Source organism: Hypomesus transpacificus, chromosome 15, assembly GCF_021917145.1.
Source record: "Hypomesus transpacificus isolate Combined female chromosome 15, fHypTra1, whole genome shotgun sequence".
Taxonomy (NCBI): Eukaryota; Metazoa; Chordata; class Actinopteri; order Osmeriformes; family Osmeridae; genus Hypomesus; species Hypomesus transpacificus.
The window spans coordinates 12,452,926-12,474,757 of record NC_061074.1 but is presented as its reverse complement, the minus strand read 5'-3'; the positions used below and the strand labels follow the sequence as shown (position 1 = coordinate 12,474,757).

Genomic DNA, 21,832 nt, shown 5'->3' with positions numbered 1-21,832 from the left:
AATTCGAACAGTAAAATTCAGATCCCAAAAATTCGAGCCAAAGAAATTCGATCATAAAAAATTATAATTGAATATTTTTTTTGTCATTTTGGGATCTGAATTTTACTGTTCGAATTTGAGCAACCTGAATTCCTGAAACTTGAATTTTTTTACATTGAAATAAATTTATATTTACATTTTGAAGAGGTGAATTCAAAACCAACAAATTCGGTGGTGTTTAAATTTCAACATTAAGTATTCAATGCCTTAAAAAACATGTCACAGATTTGCTTCCATACATCTTGGCTTTATGAAAAAAGGGAGGGTCAGTGACGGATGCTCTACTTTCCTCAGTGTGAGTGCCCTCCCCTTGTATGAAAAGGGAGGTTCTTGTGACACAGACAGCATCCTCTCACTAGCTGGTGGTAGAGAAGGAACTACCTAAACAAGAAAATCTCATTGAAGACCGGAAAGCATAACAGGACCTTTTCCAGAATGGTATGGAAGACTGCTTACTTATAGGATTAGGTTGTTCCACAAATGTGTATTTGGAATGGTGATGTGCCCCAGGTTTAAAGTAATGTAGTTTTACTAGATATTACTCTGTTTGTCTGTGCTACTCACGTCCACCATCCCCCACATTGCTTAACAGGAAGCTGTCTCATGATGCAAGAAAACACTTCCTGCCCTAAATCTGTCACTTTAAAATGTTTGTAATGGGTTGAAATTCATGGATGGCAAAACTCGCACATCATAGTTCAGATTCTCTCTACCTTTTACACTCTCCTTCTTTTTCTTCTTGGTGCATGTGTAGGCTTGTGCTTGTTATTTCACCAAATAGACATGTTTTAATCAGAAATGCCAACACCTTACTGAAGTAAATCTTATGTTTTAGTCAAGCTCCCTTGTTGTGTGTGAGGTGGACGAGAGCCTGAAAGAAAAACTGAAGAAGTTCAGATTCCGAAAAGAGACCAATAATGCAGCCATACTGAGTGAGTGCTGACTCATCATGTTCAACTCTTCTTAACTTTTAAAGTGTACACAATATAACACAAGCAGTATCTTCAAGACCAACCTTATTAACTAACACCAACACATGTTCTAAGGGTAGTGCATGTGGACATACATTATGCAAATACCTACTACAATCTTGTATCTCCCAGTGAAAATTGACATGGAGAAACAGCTTGTAATCCTGGAGGAAGAATATGAGGCAAGTCCTTCAATTATAAGACTTCCTGAGTGTCTTAAGCTAGATTCAGTTAGAACTTATTTATACATATCAGGTAACCTTAGGTAATTTCCCTCCTATTTCAGGACATAACCCTGGATGACTTGAGGAATGAACTTCCAGAACGTCAGCCTCGATATCCTCATCATTCTCCATTTCAGTTTTACACAACTTGTATTAGAGGTCATTCACTGATTCAAATTCCTTAACTGTGATCCACATTTATAGTCTACAGCTACAAGTATATCCATTCAGATGGCAGAGTGTCCTATCCACTGTGTTTCATATTCTCAAGTCCAGTTGGTGAGTCATTTTTCAATGAGGGAACCGTTCTGTTCCTATTCAGAATTGTGTGCATAGGCAATATTGATCAGTCAGAAACACAGTGCATAATCCTAATGGTAGAATGTTTTGTCATCCTGACTTACTGGCTTAATAAATATCCACAGGATGCAAGCCTGAACAGCAAATGATGTATGCAGGCAGTAAAAATCAACTGGTCCAAGCAGCCGAGCTCACAAAGGTGATGGGTTTGGGTCCCTCTAGTTTGGGCTTAAAACTCAAAGGCTCATCATGTCAGATATCTTACCAAACAGTGTTTCCATCTGACCTGTGAACTGTACTTTGTGAATAGGTTTTCGAAACACGGAACATCGATGATTTGTCAGAGGAATGGCTGAAAGACAAGCTGTCTTTCTTTCGTTGAAGAGTTTTCCTCTTTGTTCTTGAATGCATCGATACAACTTAATAAATATCAGACATGTCAGGTCCATTTCAGTCATTTATTATGAATTGCATTACATACCCCCACTACAACCACCTCACGAAGAGCGTCTCAAACAACACTTTCTAATCCCATATCCTTTTCTAGAAGCATTCCATCTGTGGTCCATACACATCAAGGGCACTTTGCTTTGAAGAAAAAAAGGTTTACAAAAGACACGTTTTATAAAATCAGCAACTACTATTTATTTACAAAGTCTACATGTTCATAATTGACATGTCCATTGATGTATTCACTGTCTGCAACAAAATGACATAAAAAGCCTATAAAATGCAACACTGCATTATAACATAGCGCTGCATTTTATTGTCAATTTTCAAAGACATAATGCAACCCTTCTAATGGTGAGAGGACATGGAAACAAACTTAAATTCAACAGGGTTATGCATGAGATCCCAACAGAAAAAAAACCTGTGTACATATTTGAACCATACACTAAACTACAGTGCACAAGTAGTGCATCCCCTCTGTCGAGCAGACAGGCATTATCAACGAGACAGAGGTTCTGTTCCCAGACTGTGCCGTTTAAAAAGGGACGAGCCGCATACATTTCAATTTGAGGCTCGGAGAAATCGCCCGTCTGGAGCATAGGGATGAGACGTGTGGGGTGAGCGATCAGATGTCCCTATTCACTGTCGCTGCCATCACTGGAGTCTGAGCCCTGCTCGCTGCCGCTTCCGCTCTGAGCCCCGCCCCCTGAGTGAGGGCTGCCGCTGGCGCTGCTGTGGGCGGGAGTGGCGCTGCCGCTCCTCCTCCGCCCCCTCGCCCCTTCGTCCTCGCTCCCGCTGCCCTCCTCGCCGCTGCTGCGCGCGCTTCCCTTAGCCTCGTTGTCCTCGCTGTCGTCGTCGCTGCCAAAGATCTCCTCTTCGTCCCTCATCTCCCGTGTCCTCTCCTCGCCGCTCTCGCTGCCGCTGGCGCTGGTCTTCCTCCTCCGCTTGGCGGCCCCCTCCTCCTCTTCCTCCTCGTCCCTGCGCTCCACCGCCTCCTCCTCCTCCTCTCGCTCAGACTCGCTCTCCGAGTTGTCTCCTTCGCTGTCACTGCCTTTCTCCTTCTCGTCACCTGTGGAAGAGGACAGAGATAAGCACACGCGGGTTACAGAGGCGGAGCGGGGGGGGGGGGGGGGGGGGGGTGGAGGAGGAAGAATGTACGAGACAGAGCTGAGACACAGACCCGAGTCCTGCAGGTCTTTATCCAGATCCAGGTCCTCCTCATCCTCTGGCTCGTGGTTCTCCAGCTGGGCCTTGCGGGCATCCTGAAGCAGACAGGGATGAATCAGTACCACTCCTGCTGAGGCTCGTCAGTAGAGACACGAGTCACGATGAGACGACATGATACGCGGCCTTACCTGAGCCTCCAGCTCCTTCTCGTTCATGTCTCTGTGCTTACACACCAGCACGGCGTTTGTGGTGGACTGGGCTCCAGCCTTGGCCCTTCTCTTGCTCAGACGCACTCTGAAAAACCACGGGTCGACAGAGTGAATAACTACGCGACTAAACCGATAACAGTGAATTGTGCTCACCACTGAGGGGAAAAAATGGCACTTCAACGGTCTCTGTGTAAAACTGAGCTAGGTCACGGTCAGCTCCGTGCCTGGCTTTGCTTACCTCGTCTCCAGCTCGTTGTAGTAGACTCCATCCCCATCTCTGAAGATGAAGAAATAGTTCTCCTCGTAGCCCTTGCTGGCCTTGTTCTTCACGTTCCAGTTGTACTCCCTGGCTATCTTGTAGTCATACCTTTATCACAAAGAAAACCCACTCTTGAATTCAAACTTAAAAGCAGATATTTGCATAAGTGGACACTGCCTGTCCAGAAAGATAACCTGTTAGTAAAAAGAATGTTTCCTTAAAGAAAGGTGACTTCGCCTCTCAATTTCAGAGGGCGCACTTACAGGTCTTCAGGCATGTAGTCCAATTCCTCGTCCACATCTCTCTTGCGCTTGCGAAGTGTTTCTTCGTTCGGTAGGAAGTACGCCACAAACTGATTTCCTTCCTCGTCCATCATTCCTCTGCACAATAGTGAAGTAAAAAAAACATCAACATCTTAACAGCCGGACACTGACCCACACCAGTAGTTGAGATGTAAATAGGCCCAACACACCTAATCATGGCTTGTGACATCATGTCCACGCCAGCAGGTCCTGCCATGTCTTTGGGTGCAGGATCCGAGTCAAAGATGACTTGGGCACATGGGTTGATCCACATCTAGTGAATAGAGCACAATAAATACACATGCTTACTGTCAGGTTCATTATACAGCAAAACTGATCTTACAGCAGCCAATAAGTTCCATATATTATTTTCATATGGCAGCTCACATGCCAAATAGGACCCATAAAATAATCCATATGTTTTGGCCCCTCACCTTACTCTGTGTTAAACTGTGAGCCGTCAAAACAATAAGTAACAAACAGAATCCATCCCAATCACTGGGAGTTGATTGCTCACCTTAAAGTCAGGGAACACTGGAAGCACCTCAACAGGAGTGACTCGAGGTTTACTGTAGTGCTGGGTGACCTGAGGACAAAAGCACAACACATCCTTACATTCTAATGTTGCAAACTCTACTCTGTGAGAAAAGGCACGCGGGCAGCAATGAGGGTTCAGTACACCGTTGCAGAAAGGCTGACCTTACCGATTTCTGTGCATCCTCAAATGTCTTCTCAATGGCAGAAATCTGGCTATCCCTATCCTTATAGATCTCCTCCTCTGTGAACTGCTGTTTGACGGATACTCCAATCCTGAGTGGTGATGACATACGCAATATAAACCAAATGGAGCAAGCGCACCAAGTACGTATGGTGTATGGACAGGGGATCAGGGGAGTAATCACAATGAGGGGATGAAACTTACTTGACTTCCACTTTCTCATTGGAGACTCCGTATCTGTTGAACTCTGTGGAGATGTACTCGGTTTTCCTCATCCATGGGACTACCTTGGCATGCTGCTGGGATCTAAAAGGGAGATATTAAGTCACACAAAACACGGTTAACAAAGTCCTTCCGAATGAAGGTTGAACTGTGTCACATAGATGACTAAATTTGCGTTTACCGTTTGGAGCTTGAGGGAGCCTGAATGTCCTCCTCCAGTAGTTTCTCGTCAGCTGGATCTAAGAGAACTAGAAAATATAAAAAAATTAGTCTGGATTTTACACATTAGTAGCAATGACAAAAAAAGACACATTGAGGGTTGAGGTCATGGTTGATGGACTTACTGCTGGGGTCAATACGGTAGGTGTCTGGGTTGATTAGGTCAATGGTGACTCCAAGGTCTGGCTCTGTCAGCAGTTCATGTTTGTGCTGCTTTTCTAACGAGGTGGCCTTATACTGCACAAACCTGTGTACCACCAGTCACACAAAGCCATCCAGCCACATATGAATCATTGGTATTACAGTTGCATGGAGGACGTTTGAGTGAAACTGACATTTACCTGTGCTGGTCAAAGGGGTATGTGATGAATTTAGGGTCGAATGGGATGTCAGGTAGGCTGTTGCAGTACTTAACCCGACAGACGACTCCAGACCTTAAAGATTAATAAAAAACGAGCAGTACAATCAACATTAGGAGCATTTAATTCTCCTCCAATTGGTAGGCTGTAATGTCAACAACGTATTCTCTCTAGAAAATGAGATACCACGGTGGCTATCAAAGAACAGATCTGATATAAACAAACTTACCTTTCTGGGACCGTTCTATGAGAGGAACTCCTGGACAGAAGAAAAGATCAATACACAGTGAAGATTTCCAGAAACGTCTGACAACTCATGAAGGTATTCTAGACAACAGCTGCAAGTTGACTTAATGCAACTAAACCAGCTAGCTAATCCAGAAAGGCATTAGGTTACCTAGCTTAGTTATTCAGAAAAGTGAAGCTTAAAGTCACGTTGGCAGACCAACTAGAGCTAAATACACTGACGGCTGAACAGCTAACAACTTACCTGTGACCGTCTTCTCGCTGAGCTTGTGTCTGAATAGTTGGAGCCATTATCCTCACAGAAAGACCACAACTATTACCAGTGTACTATAAATCTTGACTACGATTAACACTCCTTACATATACAAAAACTAGGCCAATAACGAGATTTTTTTTGCTAGTTTACTGTCTTCTGCTTAGCGTTTGCGCTCTTTTCTCAGCTCGTTCCTCCTTAGTCGTCTCTACAGGACCCTGATGGTTCTAGTTGGCTTGTAGAATTGCCTGTATATAAATAGATGGGTATTTCGATTCAAGATCAGTTTTTCAGGATTTGTTATGGTTGATTACAGTGGGCGTTACTAAACCAACCTGATCCTAGATCTGTGCTTCCGTTAGACTACTGTTCTTTCTGTGGTCGTACGAATGAAAATAAAAATGTCAGCGTAACTGGACGATGAGCGCCACCTAAAATCCGGGAGGACTGGATTAGGGCCGGTTTAGTAGCTACAACCAGAGCCATAGAAAAAGGCTTTTTCTATGGCTCTGGCTACAACATGTCTGTGCTTTCCATTTTACAAATAGAAACATATACAACAAAAAAGACTTTATTTCCTGTAACTATAAGAAACGGACATTTAATTCCTGATTTAATTGCTGTACAGTAGAGTCAAATTACATAATATTTGACATCCTCTGGTAACATTTGTACCTGGTATGTGAACATGAAATGCTTAATTTATTTTTCCAGAAGTGCAAATTTATTACAAAGTTATACCAACCAAAATTGAAAGGAAGGGTAAAGTTACATTCAACGCAAATGGTAAACATGTCAAATGTCTGCCAAGGAGTGCAAATTCTGTTTTAAGTTTGAAGGATGTGCAGATTGAAACATTGTCTGTGTTTGAATGCTCAGCGTGTTGAACATTTGGAAACTGGAATAAATACAAACAAACAAATTGCACAAATATCCTTAGACATGACAGCACAAGTACATGTCAATGTTCTATTTGTTGAAACCAGAACATTTTAAGCAAACATAAACAACACAAACCAGGACAATGTGAAAGTATCCCATCTAATATGAACGTAAGAACACACCCATAGAAAAAACAATGGCATTTTACAAAAATCTACAAAATGTCCTTATTGCTCGACACAGTAATCATGGTCTTCCTCAATTTAACAAGCACCATCAGTTCATTTTATGCAGTTTCCACATCACTGGTTATGCTTCATGTGTACTGGAAGTCTGACTCTGATAATAACCATGCTTCAAGAGGGTAACTGACACACAGAGGGGCTTATTCAGGGTGTGCTTTGGAAGCGCTTCACACGCATGGCTCAGGAACCAATCTCAGCTCTCGATATGTTGTTCTTCATGTCTCCTTCCTCTACTCTGTCATGTTTGCAACAGTCTTATGGGATCCACCCTGTGTGGAAAGATAACCAATGCATTGTTTAAAGCAGGAGTTTAATGGTCTATGATGAATATCTTTGTAAAAACCATGCATATCATTATGGTCATCTGTTCCAACAAGTCAAACTGAAAGGACCTCTCACCAGCTCAAAATGTACAGCATTTGACTGGGATCATCATCATCAGCGAACCTCCTGTAGAATTAAATATAATTATATGCTATTCAATGTGCACAAGTAGTTTAGCTAAACAACTATTTGAGATCATGGACCAGGAAAGTCTTACCCATCTCCCCAAAGGTAGAATACTCGGTCCTGGTAGAAGATGCAGAGGAACAACCACACACTTATGGTCTCGACCCAGAAGATGACATAAAGAAACCACATAGATGAAAGAAGGAGCTCACAAACCATCATGGCACCTGAACGTAAAAGTGATATATTAATCAAGCTGTTGTCAGCATTCAAACATCAAATCAGTGTCCTTATATAACATAATGTTGGTTTTTCTCCTTTATTTTGTATGTTGGATATGCTGTCCTTAGTGGCGAAATCTATTTTAAGTCAATCTTCTGAGAGTTCTCCCCCTACTTAACTACTTTGCCAAAACCATGCAAGCTAGCTATAAGGAAGAGGCATTTTGCTGTTGTGTACATTTTCAATTAGCTGTGTAACAAGATGCCATTTACCTACATTTTTACAAGACTGCTGTCTTACCTTTTCTGCGAGGATAACACCTTCCTGCTAGCCTGCATGCTAGCTGGCTAGCTAGCTACATCGTAGTACGGAGTTTCCGGGTGTCAACATACGCAACTGCTGGGCTAGAACTTGAGTGGAAGAAAGCAACCATAAGGTCCCACGTTTTTCTGTTCAAGAAACTATAAATGCATGCTTCAATTTTGTTAGTTTTTTCAATATAAGAGACAGGACACAGACTATACTAAAATTACTTTATTACAGTTGATTTCTGTTCAATATCCCTCCGCCAACATAATGGTAATTATAATACAAACAAAATAGTACATTTGATCCTAGTTTTTATTCTTCTGTTTATGAATCTTTTTTACACAATTTAAATCCACTTTGTATTTTTTTCCAACTTGTATGTATAATCTTCATAATCTTTCAGACATTCAATAAGAGGTTTCACAATCTATACATTTTAATACAGGTTATATGAGTTGTAGTGGTAACGCTGAGCCAAGGAAGAATACTGACATCCTCATAGAAACACCCCCTCTTTGTTTTGCTTCAAAATGTTGCCTTTCACCATTCTTTTCCAGCTTCCACATTGCCTACATGACCACAGCAGTTGGCTTGCATGCTTACATTTTGATCATTTTATGCCATCAGCCCAAATAACAGGTGACTAGGATGATGATACAAAGCAGTGATGGCTGGGCTGGGCAGCTCTGTCATGGCACAGTGTTTGACCAGAGGGAGGACCTCAATATTCTTAAGACCATTTCTCATTCAGTATTCCATACGTTCAGTCAGTAGGACAAAAGTTGACGGCAATGTTACAATTATATTTAAAATATAATGGAGAAAAAAAAAATATTCAGGTTGTTGAAGAAGCCTTATAAGAGATTAAAACAATTATGAATAAAAAATACCTAAAGTAGTCTCCCTCTCACAATATTGATTTAAAACACGGAATCGAAGGTGTGATAACTTCAGGTTGGCATTAGTCCATTTCTGTTTGAAGTGAGGCTTGACTGGCTTGACATTCGAACCATTGGCATTTAATGTTAAGCAAAGTTACATCCTCTAAATAATCCATACCTTTCCATCTTCTTTCCAAACCACTGATCAGTGACAACTTTGCAGAATTAAACAGCAATGTATTAGCTGCCTAATGGTTTTGTTGTCACCTCTAAAATAGAAATTAAAAAGGAAAATGTTGGGAAGGTATTGGGACAGCCAATGTAACATAAGATCATAATTGATTTTGGAGGAGAGCAGAGGACATAGTTAAAAAAACAAAACAACCATGCTGCTTGAAAAATAAATCTTTCGAGTACTTTTGTGAAGAGAAGTTATTATTTGTTGCACAGTGACAGCATCACATTGAACAATGTGAACAATGTGAACATCAGAAGGCATACCAATCTGTGGGGTGGGGCACTTGACTGCAATAGTTGGTTTCAAAGGGGACAATGAATAATAGAAACAGGAAAGCTAGATGAAGCAAGAGCAGGCACGGCAAAAGGAGCAGTTAGAATCAGTGTACAACCAAGCACAGGTTCATCAGCTACTTTCAAAGACCCCAACATCAATGTCTTCGATATTCCTTTAAATTTTCTAATATCTGCATAATCCATCAGTTAAATAATGTTAGTCTTAGAGATGATCATGTTTCCTTATTTCCAAAATGCAAGTTTAGTTTTTAAAAGGTTTAATCTCTTTTACATTGTAAATATACACAATATTAACATTTTGCTTTGCTTCAATGATTCATAGGAGGATATATTTCCTAATCATCTCTAGATCTTTTGTATATATGTGTGAAGTGTTTCGAACTTCCATATGGAGATAGTCACTCCCTAAAAGCAATCTTAGTTTAGGGAAAGCAGGCTGACAGGAAAGTAGGTTAGAAAGAAGTTAATCATGAAACACTTGGAAGCTATGGGATCTGTGCTGGGAAAATAACTGAGGGTCAAAGTAAATTATTAAGTGCTTTGCCACCTTAATGCATTTTTAAAACTGCTTGCCAATGTCAACATATTTGTAGAGTTGTATTTACATGCTACACAGCAGTCCTTAGTATACAGTATATGTGCTTGGTTCACTTGCCACGGGTCTCAGATAGTGATGAAGTTGGTCAATGAGTCATTAGTGTTGCTTAGTTTTGCATCATTCCATCACATATTTCAGTTCACAAGAATGCCTGTCCTCCATATTATGCCCAAGACTGCTGTTGAGGTAAAAAAATTGTCCCCTCAGTCAAACTTTAATACATTCACTCAAGATCAGTTTCAAAGTTTTCTACAGATTCTACAGAATCTCCGTTTTACTGGCACTAAATCTCAAACGTGGTGGTGCAAAAGTTGCCCTCAACCACACCAACATGTACCACCTCCAGTCATACATGCCCTCTTCACTTCTAAATAACTCACTGTTTCTGCATCTGGACCTGAAGTGCCAACACACCTCGGGGGGCCGTGCCCAACATTAGAAAATAACATCCATTTTACTGTATGCATTTTTTGCTGTATAAAGTGCATTGACAAGGCAGCAGTTAAAAAAAAAAAAGGCACTGAAAAAAAAAAAAAAAAAACAGACCGATATCATGGTCCCACATAAAAGGCATTAAAATGTTGTATCACAAAACCATAAAACCCAGAATAATACGGAACCTTCCACAAGGTGGAAACAGCTCACACATTCATGTTCTTCCACTCACCGCAGGGGCTCCCAAAACCAGCCCTCAAGAACAACCACTTAGAAAAATCCTGTATCAATCAAACTATCCCGTGTTGCTTATCTGTCAATACGATAACCGATAAGGATATACAATCATCAGTTTTAGTATGACATTTCTACTCTCACACAACATGAACACTCTACAAACAGAACTTCAGGATAGAAAGAGATCATGGGATGTTAAGATCTCTCTCTCTTTCTCTTCTATCAACACCAGTGTGCTAAGCTGTATTGGCAACTATTGGAAATCAAGACAATTACCATCAATGCAAATCAAGGGGCTAAAACAGGAGATTTTGTGCATGTTCTCAAGTGAAACTGACACATCAGTGCCAGCAGTTAAAAAGGCACCATATTATTAATAGTAACATCGACTGGACTGTTCTGGCGATTTTGGCTGATGTGGTGAAGATGTGTGGACGTCTTTCACCCATGGACAATTAAAAAAATATATCCATACTGCTATTGCAATGTATTCATTAACACACCATCACAACTAGGAAAGATACATAATGCTGTGGAAGAACACTCTTTTGATCTTCTCAAAAAGGTGAAAGTTCTACACACAAAATGTAACAAATAAAACTGCTTAAAAAAAAAAAAAAAAAAACTACAGAATTTCTTTCCTAAAAGTAAATAAACATTATCCACACTCTGTAACAACTGACTGGCACTAAGTAGGGTTGGCTATATTCAAATAAATATAAAGTCAAACATGCGATCTTACTAGCTTATGTTTCCCAACCTCACAGACGACGTGGAACTCCTGTAACAGACCTGGCTCCTAGCAACTTGGGTAGTCAATCTACTGTGCAAGTGGCATCAAATCTGAATGTTTACAGAGTCGGTGCAGAGAGCAGGTACATTCTTCTAATTTGGGAATGGATCGAACTAAAACGACTAACAGCAGACTGGCACAGGAGGACAGTATTTTGCCAACAAAGCAGAGCATTTGAAGTTCACTGGGATTTTGTATGTTTTGGGATTTCCTGAACAACCTCATCTTGCTGTGACTGCTTCACACCAATTTTTTTTTCTTTTTTTCTCCAAGTAAACGTGGTGCCGTGCCGAAAGGCTTTTTTCTAACAGCAGTCTTTGTGCAAACAGAAAGCAGTGGCTGTGAAGAGCGCATCATATTATGTACATGCACGAGAGGAAAACAAATATCAGTGAGTGTGAGCTGTAAATTAAAATGGGAATATGAAGTGTTGACACTTGAAGGGTTTAACATAGACAAATGGACTGATCTGGATGTGTGCCAATATTTGCTGTATAGAGGAACCATGCCTCTTTCAGCCCTTTTGACCTGAGCAATATTTATTCCCATACACACCCACACACCTGCAAAATGGGACAGTTAAGAGGGGAGGTGAAGGGTTGGGAGAGGGGTGGATAGTCAAAACTGTGCCCGGGGCCTGGTCCCTCACTGCTCTTCCCGTGGAGTCCATGGTCCTCCGCCTCCAGTGGTCCTCCAGGGCTTGTGGGGCTAGCCTATGTGTAAGACAGGTGGGACCCGTTGGAGATCTGAGAGGTGACACTGGTGCTCCTGCTCATGGCCTGCTCGCCGCGCCCCCCGGAGCCTGTCCTCCCCAGACCCTGAGGGCTGTTCTGCAGACCTCCGCCAGCCCTGGAGCTCAGGGGACCGGCTGAGGGGTGGCCCCATGGCTGGGGGGCCCCACCTGCCTGCATGCCTTGGCCCCACGACTGTTGCATGGGGGACCCCCCCTGACTGGAGTGGTAGTGGTGATGGCTGCCTTGGTGGCTTCCCCCTGCACCCCCACTTCCCCAGTGATGACCCTGGGAGCCCCCTGATTGGTGGGGCGTCGGGGGATGGGACCAGTTGCCGGGGGCCCCGGGGAAGCTATGGCTGAAGGCTTCAGGGGAGAGGTTGGACAGCACCATGTTGCTGAATCCTAGGCGCATGCTCTCCGAGTCGAAGGCCTCGATCTCCCGGGCCTGACGCTCCAGCAGGCTGCGGATCCTCTCCTGGCGCTCGTTCTGCAGGGACAGCATTTCCTCCTCGATCTGTTCACACAAAGCACAAAGCATTTCAGTCAAAATCACAAACCTTCATCCTTCGACCCGTGTTAAATATAACAGATCATGGAGAGAACCCCCCCCCCCCCGAAAGCTGTGCGTTAGTGTGTGGACCGCAGGATCTGACCTTCTGCTCCAGCAGGGCCCGGCGGAGCGACACCCTCTGCTCCAGGTCCTTCCTCTCGCGCTCGTGCTGGGCGTCCGTCTGCATCTTGATCTTGCTCTGGTAGGCGTTGAGCAGCTCCAGCTCCTGCTGCAGCTGCATGCGCAGCACCTGGCACTGGGCCTCCTGAGCCTCGTCCAGCCTCAACTGAGGACGGGGGGGGAATATAGAAGGAGTAAGCGGGTGATGTCATTGGTAGTCAGCATGCTGCACCCTCACTCGAGGTCCTCCTGGGAAAGGAACACACACACACAAACACACACACAGAGAGAAGACTCACCGCCTGAGTGGACAGCATCTCGTTGATGGTGTGGTCGTACTGCTCAGCCAGGATGGCCAGTTTGCGGGTCTGCTCGTCTTTCAGGCGCTTCAGGACGGCCTTGTGGTCCGACTTTGGCGTGCTCTCCAGCAGGTGGTTCCTCAGGGCCTTGTACTGCCTGGTCTGGATCTTACACGTGTCCTGGAACTGCTTCTTGATCTGGAGCTCTTTGGACTGGAACAGAAGGTCAGGAGGAGAGGAGACGGCGTGAGCCCACAGCCGCCAGAGGAGGGGTCAGGATACGACAGTGAGCGTGCCAGCGTCCTCACCTTGAGGCTCTTGGGCTGCTGGCGGACCTCCATGACGTGCTTGCGCCGCAGCTCGCGCTCCCTCCTCTTGTTGTACTCCTGCTGGTTGGTGAGCTCCGTCAGGTGCTGCGTGCGGATCAGGTCCGCCCGCATCTTCTGGATGGTGTTGACCTGGCGGAACTCCAGCTCCTGCATGGACTCGTGGTGGCGCAGCAGCATGGCGTGCTCCAGGTCCTTCTGGGTCTGACGCTTGTTCAGCTCCTGGTCACACACACACACACACACACACAGTGGGGGAGTGTGAGATAGGAGTCTCTCCTGTGAGAAATGAAAACGAAAAAGTGACCGAGGGAGGCTGACTTGACCGACCTCGCGCACCAGGTCCTGCTCCACGTTGTGGCGAGCGACAAGAATCCTCCTCTTGAATCTGCGACACTCCAGCTCCAGGTACTGCCTCTGTCTGCGCAGCAGGTTAGCCTCCTCTTCCGCCTGGAAGTGCTGGAAGTTCTCCTTCTGCTTGGACAGCCACTCCTGCTTCTCCTTCTTGGGGGTCGACTGGTTCTCGTTTAACTCCTAGGAAACAGAGAGAAAACTTGTATTTGCCAAGTCGATTTGGGATTTGAGTTTGTTCTAATCAAATCCACTGTAGTTCCACTCTGTGAGTTTGTGTACCTCTTTGAGCTGCTCCTTGCGGAGTTTGTATTCTCGTTTCTGAGACTCCAGGAAGCTGCTCAGTTCCTTCTTCTGCTGGCTCTGGATGTGCTGCTGGAACTTTTTCTCATCATTGGAGAACGTCTTTGCCTGCGGCGAGAAAAACAAAGACAACATTCATTTCTGTATTTAAAAAAAAAAAGGGCTTTGGTAAAAGTGTGTGGGCTTTTAAACTTCATTTATCAACAACACCAGAACATGTCAAAACAAACACTTGAAGTGAGCTTCAGCCCGACAGTCACATTAGGACCCAGTTTGATCCAAATGGCCTACATCTTTCTCCATGGCTCCCTGGTGTTTCTTAATGAGCTTCTCCATCTCCTGGGCGAAGCTGTTCCTTTGGTTCTCCAGCTCCTTGTCCAGCCTCAGCCGGTGCTCGTCCATCTCTGCCTTCAGCTTGTTCTCCTGGGCCATCAGCTGCTTCTGGTGCTGCCGCCGCATGCGCTTATACCCAGACATCTGCTCCCGCAGCTCAGAGTCCTGCTCGTGCTCCTTCATCTGACGGGTGACCTTGGAAGATGAATACACACACACACACAGTTCAGCACTGTGCACTGGGCGCATGCCGTCTTGCAGAGATCCCAGTGAGGATGTCCTCCGTCATGCTGCGGGGAAGGCGCTCTTACCAGGGAGGCTGTGCGTATGGTGGCAAAGTGCTCGCGGTTGCGCTGGTGTTTAGGCCGTGGAGTGTGGACAGGTGGAGACATGGGCTCTGTCGGCCGGCTGTGAGCCTGAGACTCCTCTGAGGTCTCTTCCTCCTGGGGTGAACACAACACAGAGCATGGGCGTCTCAGCAACAAGCGATCACAACATCCCCCCCTTCCCCCCTCGTTCGTCACGTCGCAAATGTCCCACTCCGACCCTGCGAGACACGGGGGAGGAGGGGGAGGCGCCTACCGGTTTGAGGTGGATGACGGAGCTGTTGGACATGACCGTGTGGTCTCCCTCCATCATGTCCAGCTCGCTCTTGTCGTCGCCTGCCTCCGTCAGGCTGTTGACGGAGCTGCTCTGGGAGCTGGCGCTGATGGACATGCTGGGGATGGACTGGTTACTGCCCACGCTGTTCACCGTGCCTGTCCTGCCCACGCTGTTCACCGTGCCCGTTCGGCCCATGCTGTTCTCTGGCTCCTGGTAACACACACACACACTCAGGTGAGGATACCCACGTAGGAGTTGCCATTTTCTGTGAGAGATGACCGGTGTGCAGGAGAAGACAGAGAGCAGGCCTGACCTCATCCTCGTCTTGGGCCTCGGCTGCAGGGCCGTTGTGGGCCTCATGGAACAGGATCTTCTTCATCTTGCGGTACTGCAGGTTGTCCAGCTCCCGCACGGCATCCTTGGTCCGCAAGATGAGGTCCATCAGGACAGAATCGGGACGCTCGCGCTGTACAAATGCATGCTGGGAGAAAAAGAGGAGGGGGGGGGGAAAAGCAGAGGAGGAGTTTGTCATTTCCTGTCTGCTTGAGGATGCCGATGATAAAACGAAGCCCATGTCGTGGGTTGCTCTCTTACCTTTAACAGCTCCTCAGAGTTGGGTCTGTCTTGGGGGAATTTCTGAAGGCAAGAGTCAACAAAATTTCGGAAGTAATCCGTCCTAAGTAGAAGATGGCGGAGAGAGAAAAAACAAAAGAAAAAGAGAGTCAGGGTGACAATGCCAGTAACCACTAGGCCTGAAGTAGGGGACAGATTTATTCACAAAGAAGTCAGGTAGCTCACCAACTGCTAATGGACTACTCACCATTCACTTGACTCCAGGGTCGGGCTCTCATTCTGTGCTATGTGGTACAAGGCACTCATCGCATTCATGTTAAAGAGGGGTGGTTTCCTCTCCGCTGAAGAGCAAGGATCAGAGAAAACCGCAGGTTAGTATATTCACGCGGGCTATGAGCAGTAAAACATGAGAGGGGCAGAAAGTACGCGGAGGAGCAAGATCCCACTAAGGTACAGCAGGCACGCGTTATCAAAAGGGTTCACTGGAGCCAGAGAAGCAGCAGCTCTCTCTCTGCAGGCCAAACACCACTTTGAGGCGGGATAAAACAGAAAGCAGTAAAGCAACAGGAGAGATACTGCTGACTTGAAGTGGACCACATGGACCAGGGGTAAGTACCTAATTCGATGCAGGTTATTCCCAGAGACCATATGTCCACTTTCCCATCGTACTGACCCTCGTCCATGGCCAAGATCACCTCTGGGGCCATCCTGAAGGAATACAAAATAGATACACACACACACTCACTTTGGTGCCAGACCAGGTAGACCAAGAGAATGTCGTTGGCTTGATGGAAACAAAGTAGACGTCTCCTTTTCATAGGTGAAGATCATTACTAACCAATATGGAGTCCCTACAAAGGAGTTGGCTGGAGAGGCAATGGAGGCAGAACCAAAATCTGCAAGCTTCACCTGGCCAGGCTCTGTCAGCAAGATGTTCCCAGCCTTAATATCTCTATAAAACACACAGTGATGAGTCGAGGGCGGAGGCTTGAATCAATAAACTGACAGTACTGCTTGATATAACTGGCACACATACTGGGCCCCTCAGCACATGTTCCAACTCGGCCCCTAACACACCCACAACATACACACACACACACACACAAACACAACAACACACACACACGTACCGGTGAATCATGTTGTGGGAATGGAGATAAGCTAAGCCCTCCAGAGCACCATGGGTAATCGCTGCGATTTCCATTTCTTGGAGAGGTTTCTTGTGAACTGGCGCAGGTAGACAAAAGGAGATCAGGGTGTTGCAATTCATGAGGAAAATTCATGAGGAAATCACATGGGACAATCCCGGGGAAGATACACAACCTATTAATCACTGATCGAAGAAAATAAAAAGTGAAGAAAATAAAAATTTAGTGAAGGTAAATTCACTAAATGCTGAATTTACCTTCCAGTACGTCGGAGGTAGAGCCCAGACAGTACTCCATGACCAGCTGTGAGGGGAGAAATAAAACGTTGTGAGACTTTTGTAAGATGATATACAATTGATCCAACTTAACTGCAATGTCACCAATTTGCTATTGTCAAACGGAAGACTTACCCAGGCTGTGTGCTCTCTCAGGTAGCATCCTTTGTACTCTATGCTGTTGGGGTGCTGTATTCTCTGGAGAAACTTCACCTCCTTGATTATGTCCTGCCATTTCTAGGATGAGACAAAGTACAAGAAAAATTACCATCAACCAACACCCATATACCACAAGTGCACGTCCAGTGTCCTAGATAGGAATCCTTTGATCTAGACTCCAATTCCCTCGAAGAATCAATTATGTAATTGAAGCTTTTTAGACAAGAAACAAATCTAATAATGGTGACCGTCAGGGTGAATGTGTCCCCGTGTAACAGTTTCTCTGACAAATAACCTAAACCAGTCACTGGACAAAGATTTTCATCCCAACAGTAGAGAGAAACAAGAGGCCATATTCGAAGCAAACCTAGAATTGACTTGGTTGACCCAAACTGGCTGATGACAGGCATTGCAGAAGTACGCTGTATCAGCCAGAATGTCACCGAGCCTGCTCACTGTGTGAACCCACTAAAGCTTTAGAACGACGCTCGTGAGGACATTATACATGGTGCTGTTAGACACCTGATTAAATTAAGTACCATGGGATTGGTGGACTGTATCTTGTCCTAAGAGTTCATTATTCCATGAAGTGAAACACAGACGACATCACTCAGTGAACGCAATTTGTTTGGAAGTGAGGCAAACGGGGCACTTCAACAAAAACAAAATGACGCATTCAGCTGGAAGGCATCCATAAAGCTGCAAAACTGGTAAGTGATCATGACTCAGAATACTGGGGCACAGTTGTCCTCTTTAATCTTGGAGCAGCCTTGCAGCTAAAACTCATCATACATCACCGACAACAACATAAACAAGGGCTCCTAACCGGGTACCCATATGTACACGTGAGGAGATTTGGTGAGGTCATGACCCGGATGACAAAAAGGGTCTTCATGCTCACTCTTACCTCATTGGACTGCTTTCCACTATAAGACATCTTCTTAATGGCCACCACCTCAGTTGTCCGAACATCATGTGCCTGTACAAGAAAACACCCATTAGCGCTTTGCCCTCCACTCAGACATCAGTTCAGTAACTCCAGCTCCATGTTAAGACTTTGAGGGTCCGACCTCGCGGTCCCAGTGACACTTACAAAGTAGACGGCTCCGAAGCTTCCATGGCCGATCTCCCGCAGGTCTGAGAAGAGCTTCTCAGGGTCCTCCTTGAAGAACAGGTCGGAGACCTCGGGGTCCTTCAGGCTCCCAGCCCGGCTGCTGTTGGGCATGCTGAGGACCGGGAGGGGGGGAGGGGGCAGTGTCGCCGCTGCCAGGGACTATCTGGATCTGCGACAGCGAGGCAACAGCCCCCGCCGATGGCTCATCTGCAGGACAGCCGCCTCATGCGTGTCAGTACCTGTGGGGGGGGGGGGGGGGGGGGAGAGGGGGGGTCAGCGGGCCCATCACGGTTACTCGGGAAACATGGGCCCGAGGCCGGCACTGCTCCGGGCGAGGCAGGCACTGCTCCGGGCGAGGCAGGCACGGTATTTTACACGGTGTTGTGAGGTGTTGCGAGACTGGATGCCGTAAAACGAGAGGGGCTTGTTGAAATGGCAGGTCCTGCTCTGGGACCCCAGCCTTCCGAGTGTCCCTCAGTACCATCATAACAGGAGACGGGGAGGGCAGAGCTGCGCTCACTGGCCAGTGATGTCAAACCCGCTCTGGAGACTGGCCAGTTAAAGCTCTGGGTCCTTTTCTGGTAAAGGCAGGGAGAGATCAGTCGCCTGTTTCCATAGCAACAACAGCAACTACAGTAAGAAAGCCAAGCGGGCTGTGTCCTGACAACCTCCCCTCCCCAACACCCTCCTGCTCCATCACTGGCACGGTGACAGACACAAGTACTGGGGAAGACAAAAGAAAATAGCCTTGCTGTTGATAACCTCACACAAAGAAACCAACATTACAACAGTGTGACTAAGGAGGACGAGGTATGAGCTCTGTAGGCATGGCATGTACAAGAGCATTCCATCAATCCAACCAAACTACTTTGACTCGTGAAAAGGAATCACGAGACAAGACACGGTTTAATCATGACCTGATTCAAGTCATTAATTACCTTGACACTTACAGCCACCCCACTCATACAAAAATAAGCATATAGGCCAACCCTGATGCTTTTGAATGATGCTTCAGTCAGTACAAATCAACCAAAATGAGACCTTCCTAACCTCACCAAAAACACACGCAGCTAATTGACAACAACACTAAATCGAGCGTACACCTCACTGACGACCAAAAGTTTGACTCTGCGGTTCGGTTTTGGTTCCTGGGTTAATTGTTGGAGTGGATAGGCAAGACCCAGCCAGACCACTGGGGGAAGTTTCCCCGGCGCTGCTCAGATGACTAGAGCTGATGCCAGAGTCACAAGACTGCTCCTCTGTAGGCCTGGGAGGAACAGCCCTCAGTCCCTGTAGTAGACATCTTTTGTCCCACAACAACAACAACTGGATGACCCCCCCCCCCCCCCCCCCCCCCCATAGCCCCCAGCCCACACAGATGCAGCTTTAGCCCTGAAATGAAGTCTCATTAACATGTGTGGGACTGTGGCTCTTTATTGCCATTGTTATGTACGACATTGCTGGTGAATGAGGCTCGTCTTCAGCCTGCTGATGACACGTGAGGGTGACAGCAGCCCTGATGACTAACACCTTTAGATTAAACACCCCTGCATGCCACCTGACACACAGGCACACACACAGGCTACAGACAGCAAGAATGCGGTCGGACTGGACAACAAAGCTGGAGGTCTGGAATTCCCTCTGCATGCTCTCACTGCACTGCATTTCCTGTTCGCTCAGCTATAGGGGGTGGGAATGGGGCCTGATCAGCAATTACTGGCTCCATCAGTCTTCTTTGGAGACTAAATAAGTCTGTGCGTAGCACGCAACTTACAATCTTAGCCCTATAGCTTACTTCTAGTTTAAACAAACCAGATTATTTCCCCACCCTGTAATGTAAGTCTTCATGAATCAGTTGTCATGACTGTGTAGTCAAATACAGGCATGTAATAAGCATTATGAGATGCGTTGCGCTGAACAGTGCTTTTTGTTACCAACATTAAAGCCCTATGAATCATTTTAGGAGGCTTCTGTAAGTGGCAGGGTTCCAGCACATTTTTAGCAACTAATATCAATGTAAAATGTCTGGTTTGTTTCACCCAAATAGCGAAAAACTGTAACACAGTCTTGTGTCTAACTGGACACAAGACCCTCCCAAAAGTTATGAATCATTGTATGTCCAGGCATCCAAATGCTGGTCTTGAGTAATGACAACAGTTGCATAATATCGAAATAGCTAGCGATCTAATGTCAATGATTTTTTTTAATGTAACATGGCATGGGCTTATTGAGTGAATTTGATGGATATAGCCAACTACTGCCGTCTTGGAAAACAAAGTGTTAACAAGACCGTGTTTGCAACACTTGTTTACACAAGTCTAAGACAAAGCTTTGCATCCCCTTATGTACAATCGGTTTTTATCATCCACAAGGATCCAAGCTAGACTACTAAAGCTAGCCCCTACTAGCACTTGCTAGCTACGTGTTCACATTAACAACTGGGTGACATCTGGTTGGCTAACCAGGTATGATAGTTAGCAGAACTAACTAATAAGCAACCGTGTCTACGACCACGACAAGTTTAGTTAAAAGATTTGCATTGATAGATTACGAAACCGACTATACACACACAGCACTACATTCTCTTGTACTTACTTCGCAGACAAAATTTGCTGTACTTTAGCAAGCTCGCCCAGGCAGTACTCGCCTAGCCTAACCCACTACTATTAGCACTAGCCATTTTCTGCGAATTACAGTACATACAAATGTGGTATGACAATTCTTTAACTCGCAAACTTTCGCAAGTATTCGCTATGCTAGCAGCTAGCAAGGTATGAATTACATCACCAAACACCGAATAGTCAAAATGTCAAGATACCTAGCCACTACTATCGTATAAATACTTGTTAGCTAATAGCTAACATGGACATTGGGATAGCTAACATTGCTAGCTAACTTGCTCATTGCTCACCCTTCCGACAGGCCAGGTTTACGCGTAGTGTGTCGTGTGGTTCAGCCGATTTGGAACAGGAGTGCCGGATCTGTATTTTGTCCCGTGTAATACCGCTCTTGGACCGATCGCTGAGGGTTTTCGAAGTTGTCAACAAATTCCTTGCTCTATTTTTGAACAATATTGCTGTCTAAAGTCTCCACCCTTGAACTAACAGGGGCCCAAGATCTCGAAGCCAGGCAGGTTCCAAAGATGGCTGCCGTGCGTTCGGTTCTACCGCCTCCCTCCGTGACAAATACAGCAGGGAAAATATGAAGGAAGTTCAGGGAACACCCTGTAAACACCCCCAAACAAACTGCGACCGCACCCTTGATGTCGTTGGGAGATTGGAGTGGTCGACCAACACGACTAAACTCTGCAGTAATTAAATTGAAGCTTAATTTTCCTCTAGTCTCAGTTCCTGAAACGTTAGTTCCGCCCTATCACTGTAAACTCCCTCTGACCTAAAAGCATGGAGCAGAGCAAGGCGGC

The 21,832-nt window shown here is 45.6% G+C and overlaps 3 protein-coding genes across 4 annotated transcripts; 1 reads left to right on the top strand and 2 right to left on the bottom strand.

Moving 5' to 3' along the window:
* Positions 1-351: 351 nt before the first annotated feature.
* gmfg (glia maturation factor, gamma) lies at positions 352-1,980 on the top strand. 2 transcript variants are annotated; one of them, XM_047036345.1, is made up of 7 exons: positions 352-477; positions 875-971; positions 1,143-1,192; positions 1,297-1,346; positions 1,431-1,513; positions 1,660-1,733; positions 1,845-1,980. In XM_047036345.1, exons 1-7 carry the CDS (start codon positions 475-477, stop codon positions 1,914-1,916), a joined length of 429 nt encoding a protein of 142 aa, XP_046892301.1. In that variant the 5' UTR covers positions 352-474; the 3' UTR covers positions 1,917-1,980. The 2 variants fall into 2 exon arrangements, with proteins under 2 accessions (XP_046892301.1, XP_046892302.1); XM_047036346.1 differs by lacking the exon at positions 352-477 and having other exon boundaries at positions 887-971; positions 1,086-1,192.
* On the bottom strand, positions 1,979-6,175 carry paf1 (PAF1 homolog, Paf1/RNA polymerase II complex component). Its single transcript, XM_047036344.1, has 14 exons — positions 5,930-6,175; positions 5,669-5,698; positions 5,422-5,514; positions 5,206-5,327; positions 5,043-5,109; positions 4,844-4,945; positions 4,626-4,731; positions 4,439-4,507; positions 4,092-4,195; positions 3,883-3,999; positions 3,599-3,727; positions 3,340-3,445; positions 3,165-3,246; positions 1,979-3,053 (listed from the first exon to the last, which is right to left on the bottom strand). The coding sequence occupies exons 1-14, from the start codon at positions 5,974-5,976 to the stop codon at positions 2,620-2,622; spliced, it is 1,608 nt and encodes a 535-aa protein (XP_046892300.1). The 5' UTR covers positions 5,977-6,175; the 3' UTR covers positions 1,979-2,619.
* A 2,081-nt stretch (positions 6,176-8,256) lies between these two features.
* taok1a (TAO kinase 1a) lies at positions 8,257-21,807 on the bottom strand. The gene is made up of 20 exons (XM_047036279.1): positions 21,323-21,807; positions 18,391-18,650; positions 18,205-18,276; positions 17,274-17,375; positions 17,121-17,166; positions 16,846-16,942; positions 16,554-16,667; positions 16,332-16,423; positions 15,963-16,056; positions 15,737-15,818; positions 15,456-15,623; positions 15,122-15,352; positions 14,851-14,982; positions 14,498-14,734; positions 14,186-14,314; positions 13,883-14,086; positions 13,535-13,774; positions 13,227-13,439; positions 12,911-13,093; positions 8,257-12,771 (listed from the first exon to the last, which is right to left on the bottom strand). Exons 2-20 carry the CDS (start codon positions 18,520-18,522, stop codon positions 12,238-12,240), a joined length of 3,102 nt encoding a protein of 1,033 aa, XP_046892235.1. The 5' UTR covers positions 18,523-18,650; positions 21,323-21,807; the 3' UTR covers positions 8,257-12,237.
* Positions 21,808-21,832: the final 25 nt, after the last annotated feature.

Coding starts and splice junctions, on each gene's coding strand:
- gmfg (XM_047036345.1), top strand. Junction 972..1,142: donor CAATAATGCAGCCATACTGA/GTGAGTGCTGAC, acceptor TGTATCTCCCAG/TGAAAATTGACATGGAGAAA. Junction 1,193..1,296: donor TCCTGGAGGAAGAATATGAG/GCAAGTCCTTCA, acceptor CTCCTATTTCAG/GACATAACCCTGGATGACTT.
- paf1 (XM_047036344.1), bottom strand. CDS start 5,976: ATGGCTCCAACTATTCAGACACAAGCTCAGCGAGAAGACGGTCACAG. Junction 4,000..4,091: donor ATGTCACAAGCCATGATTAG/GTGTGTTGGGCC, acceptor ACTATTGTGCAG/AGGAATGATGGACGAGGAAG. Junction 3,247..3,339: donor AGAAGGAGCTGGAGGCTCAG/GTAAGGCCGCGT, acceptor TGTCTGCTTCAG/GATGCCCGCAAGGCCCAGCT.
- taok1a (XM_047036279.1), bottom strand. CDS start 18,522: ATGCCCAACAGCAGCCGGGCTGGGAGCCTGAAGGACCCCGAGGTCTCC. Junction 18,277..18,390: donor GCTTCGGAGCCGTCTACTTT/GTAAGTGTCACT, acceptor TTTCTTGTACAG/GCACATGATGTTCGGACAAC. Junction 15,624..15,736: donor ACTCTGAGGAGCTGTTAAAG/GTAAGAGAGCAA, acceptor TTTTTCTCCCAG/CATGCATTTGTACAGCGCGA.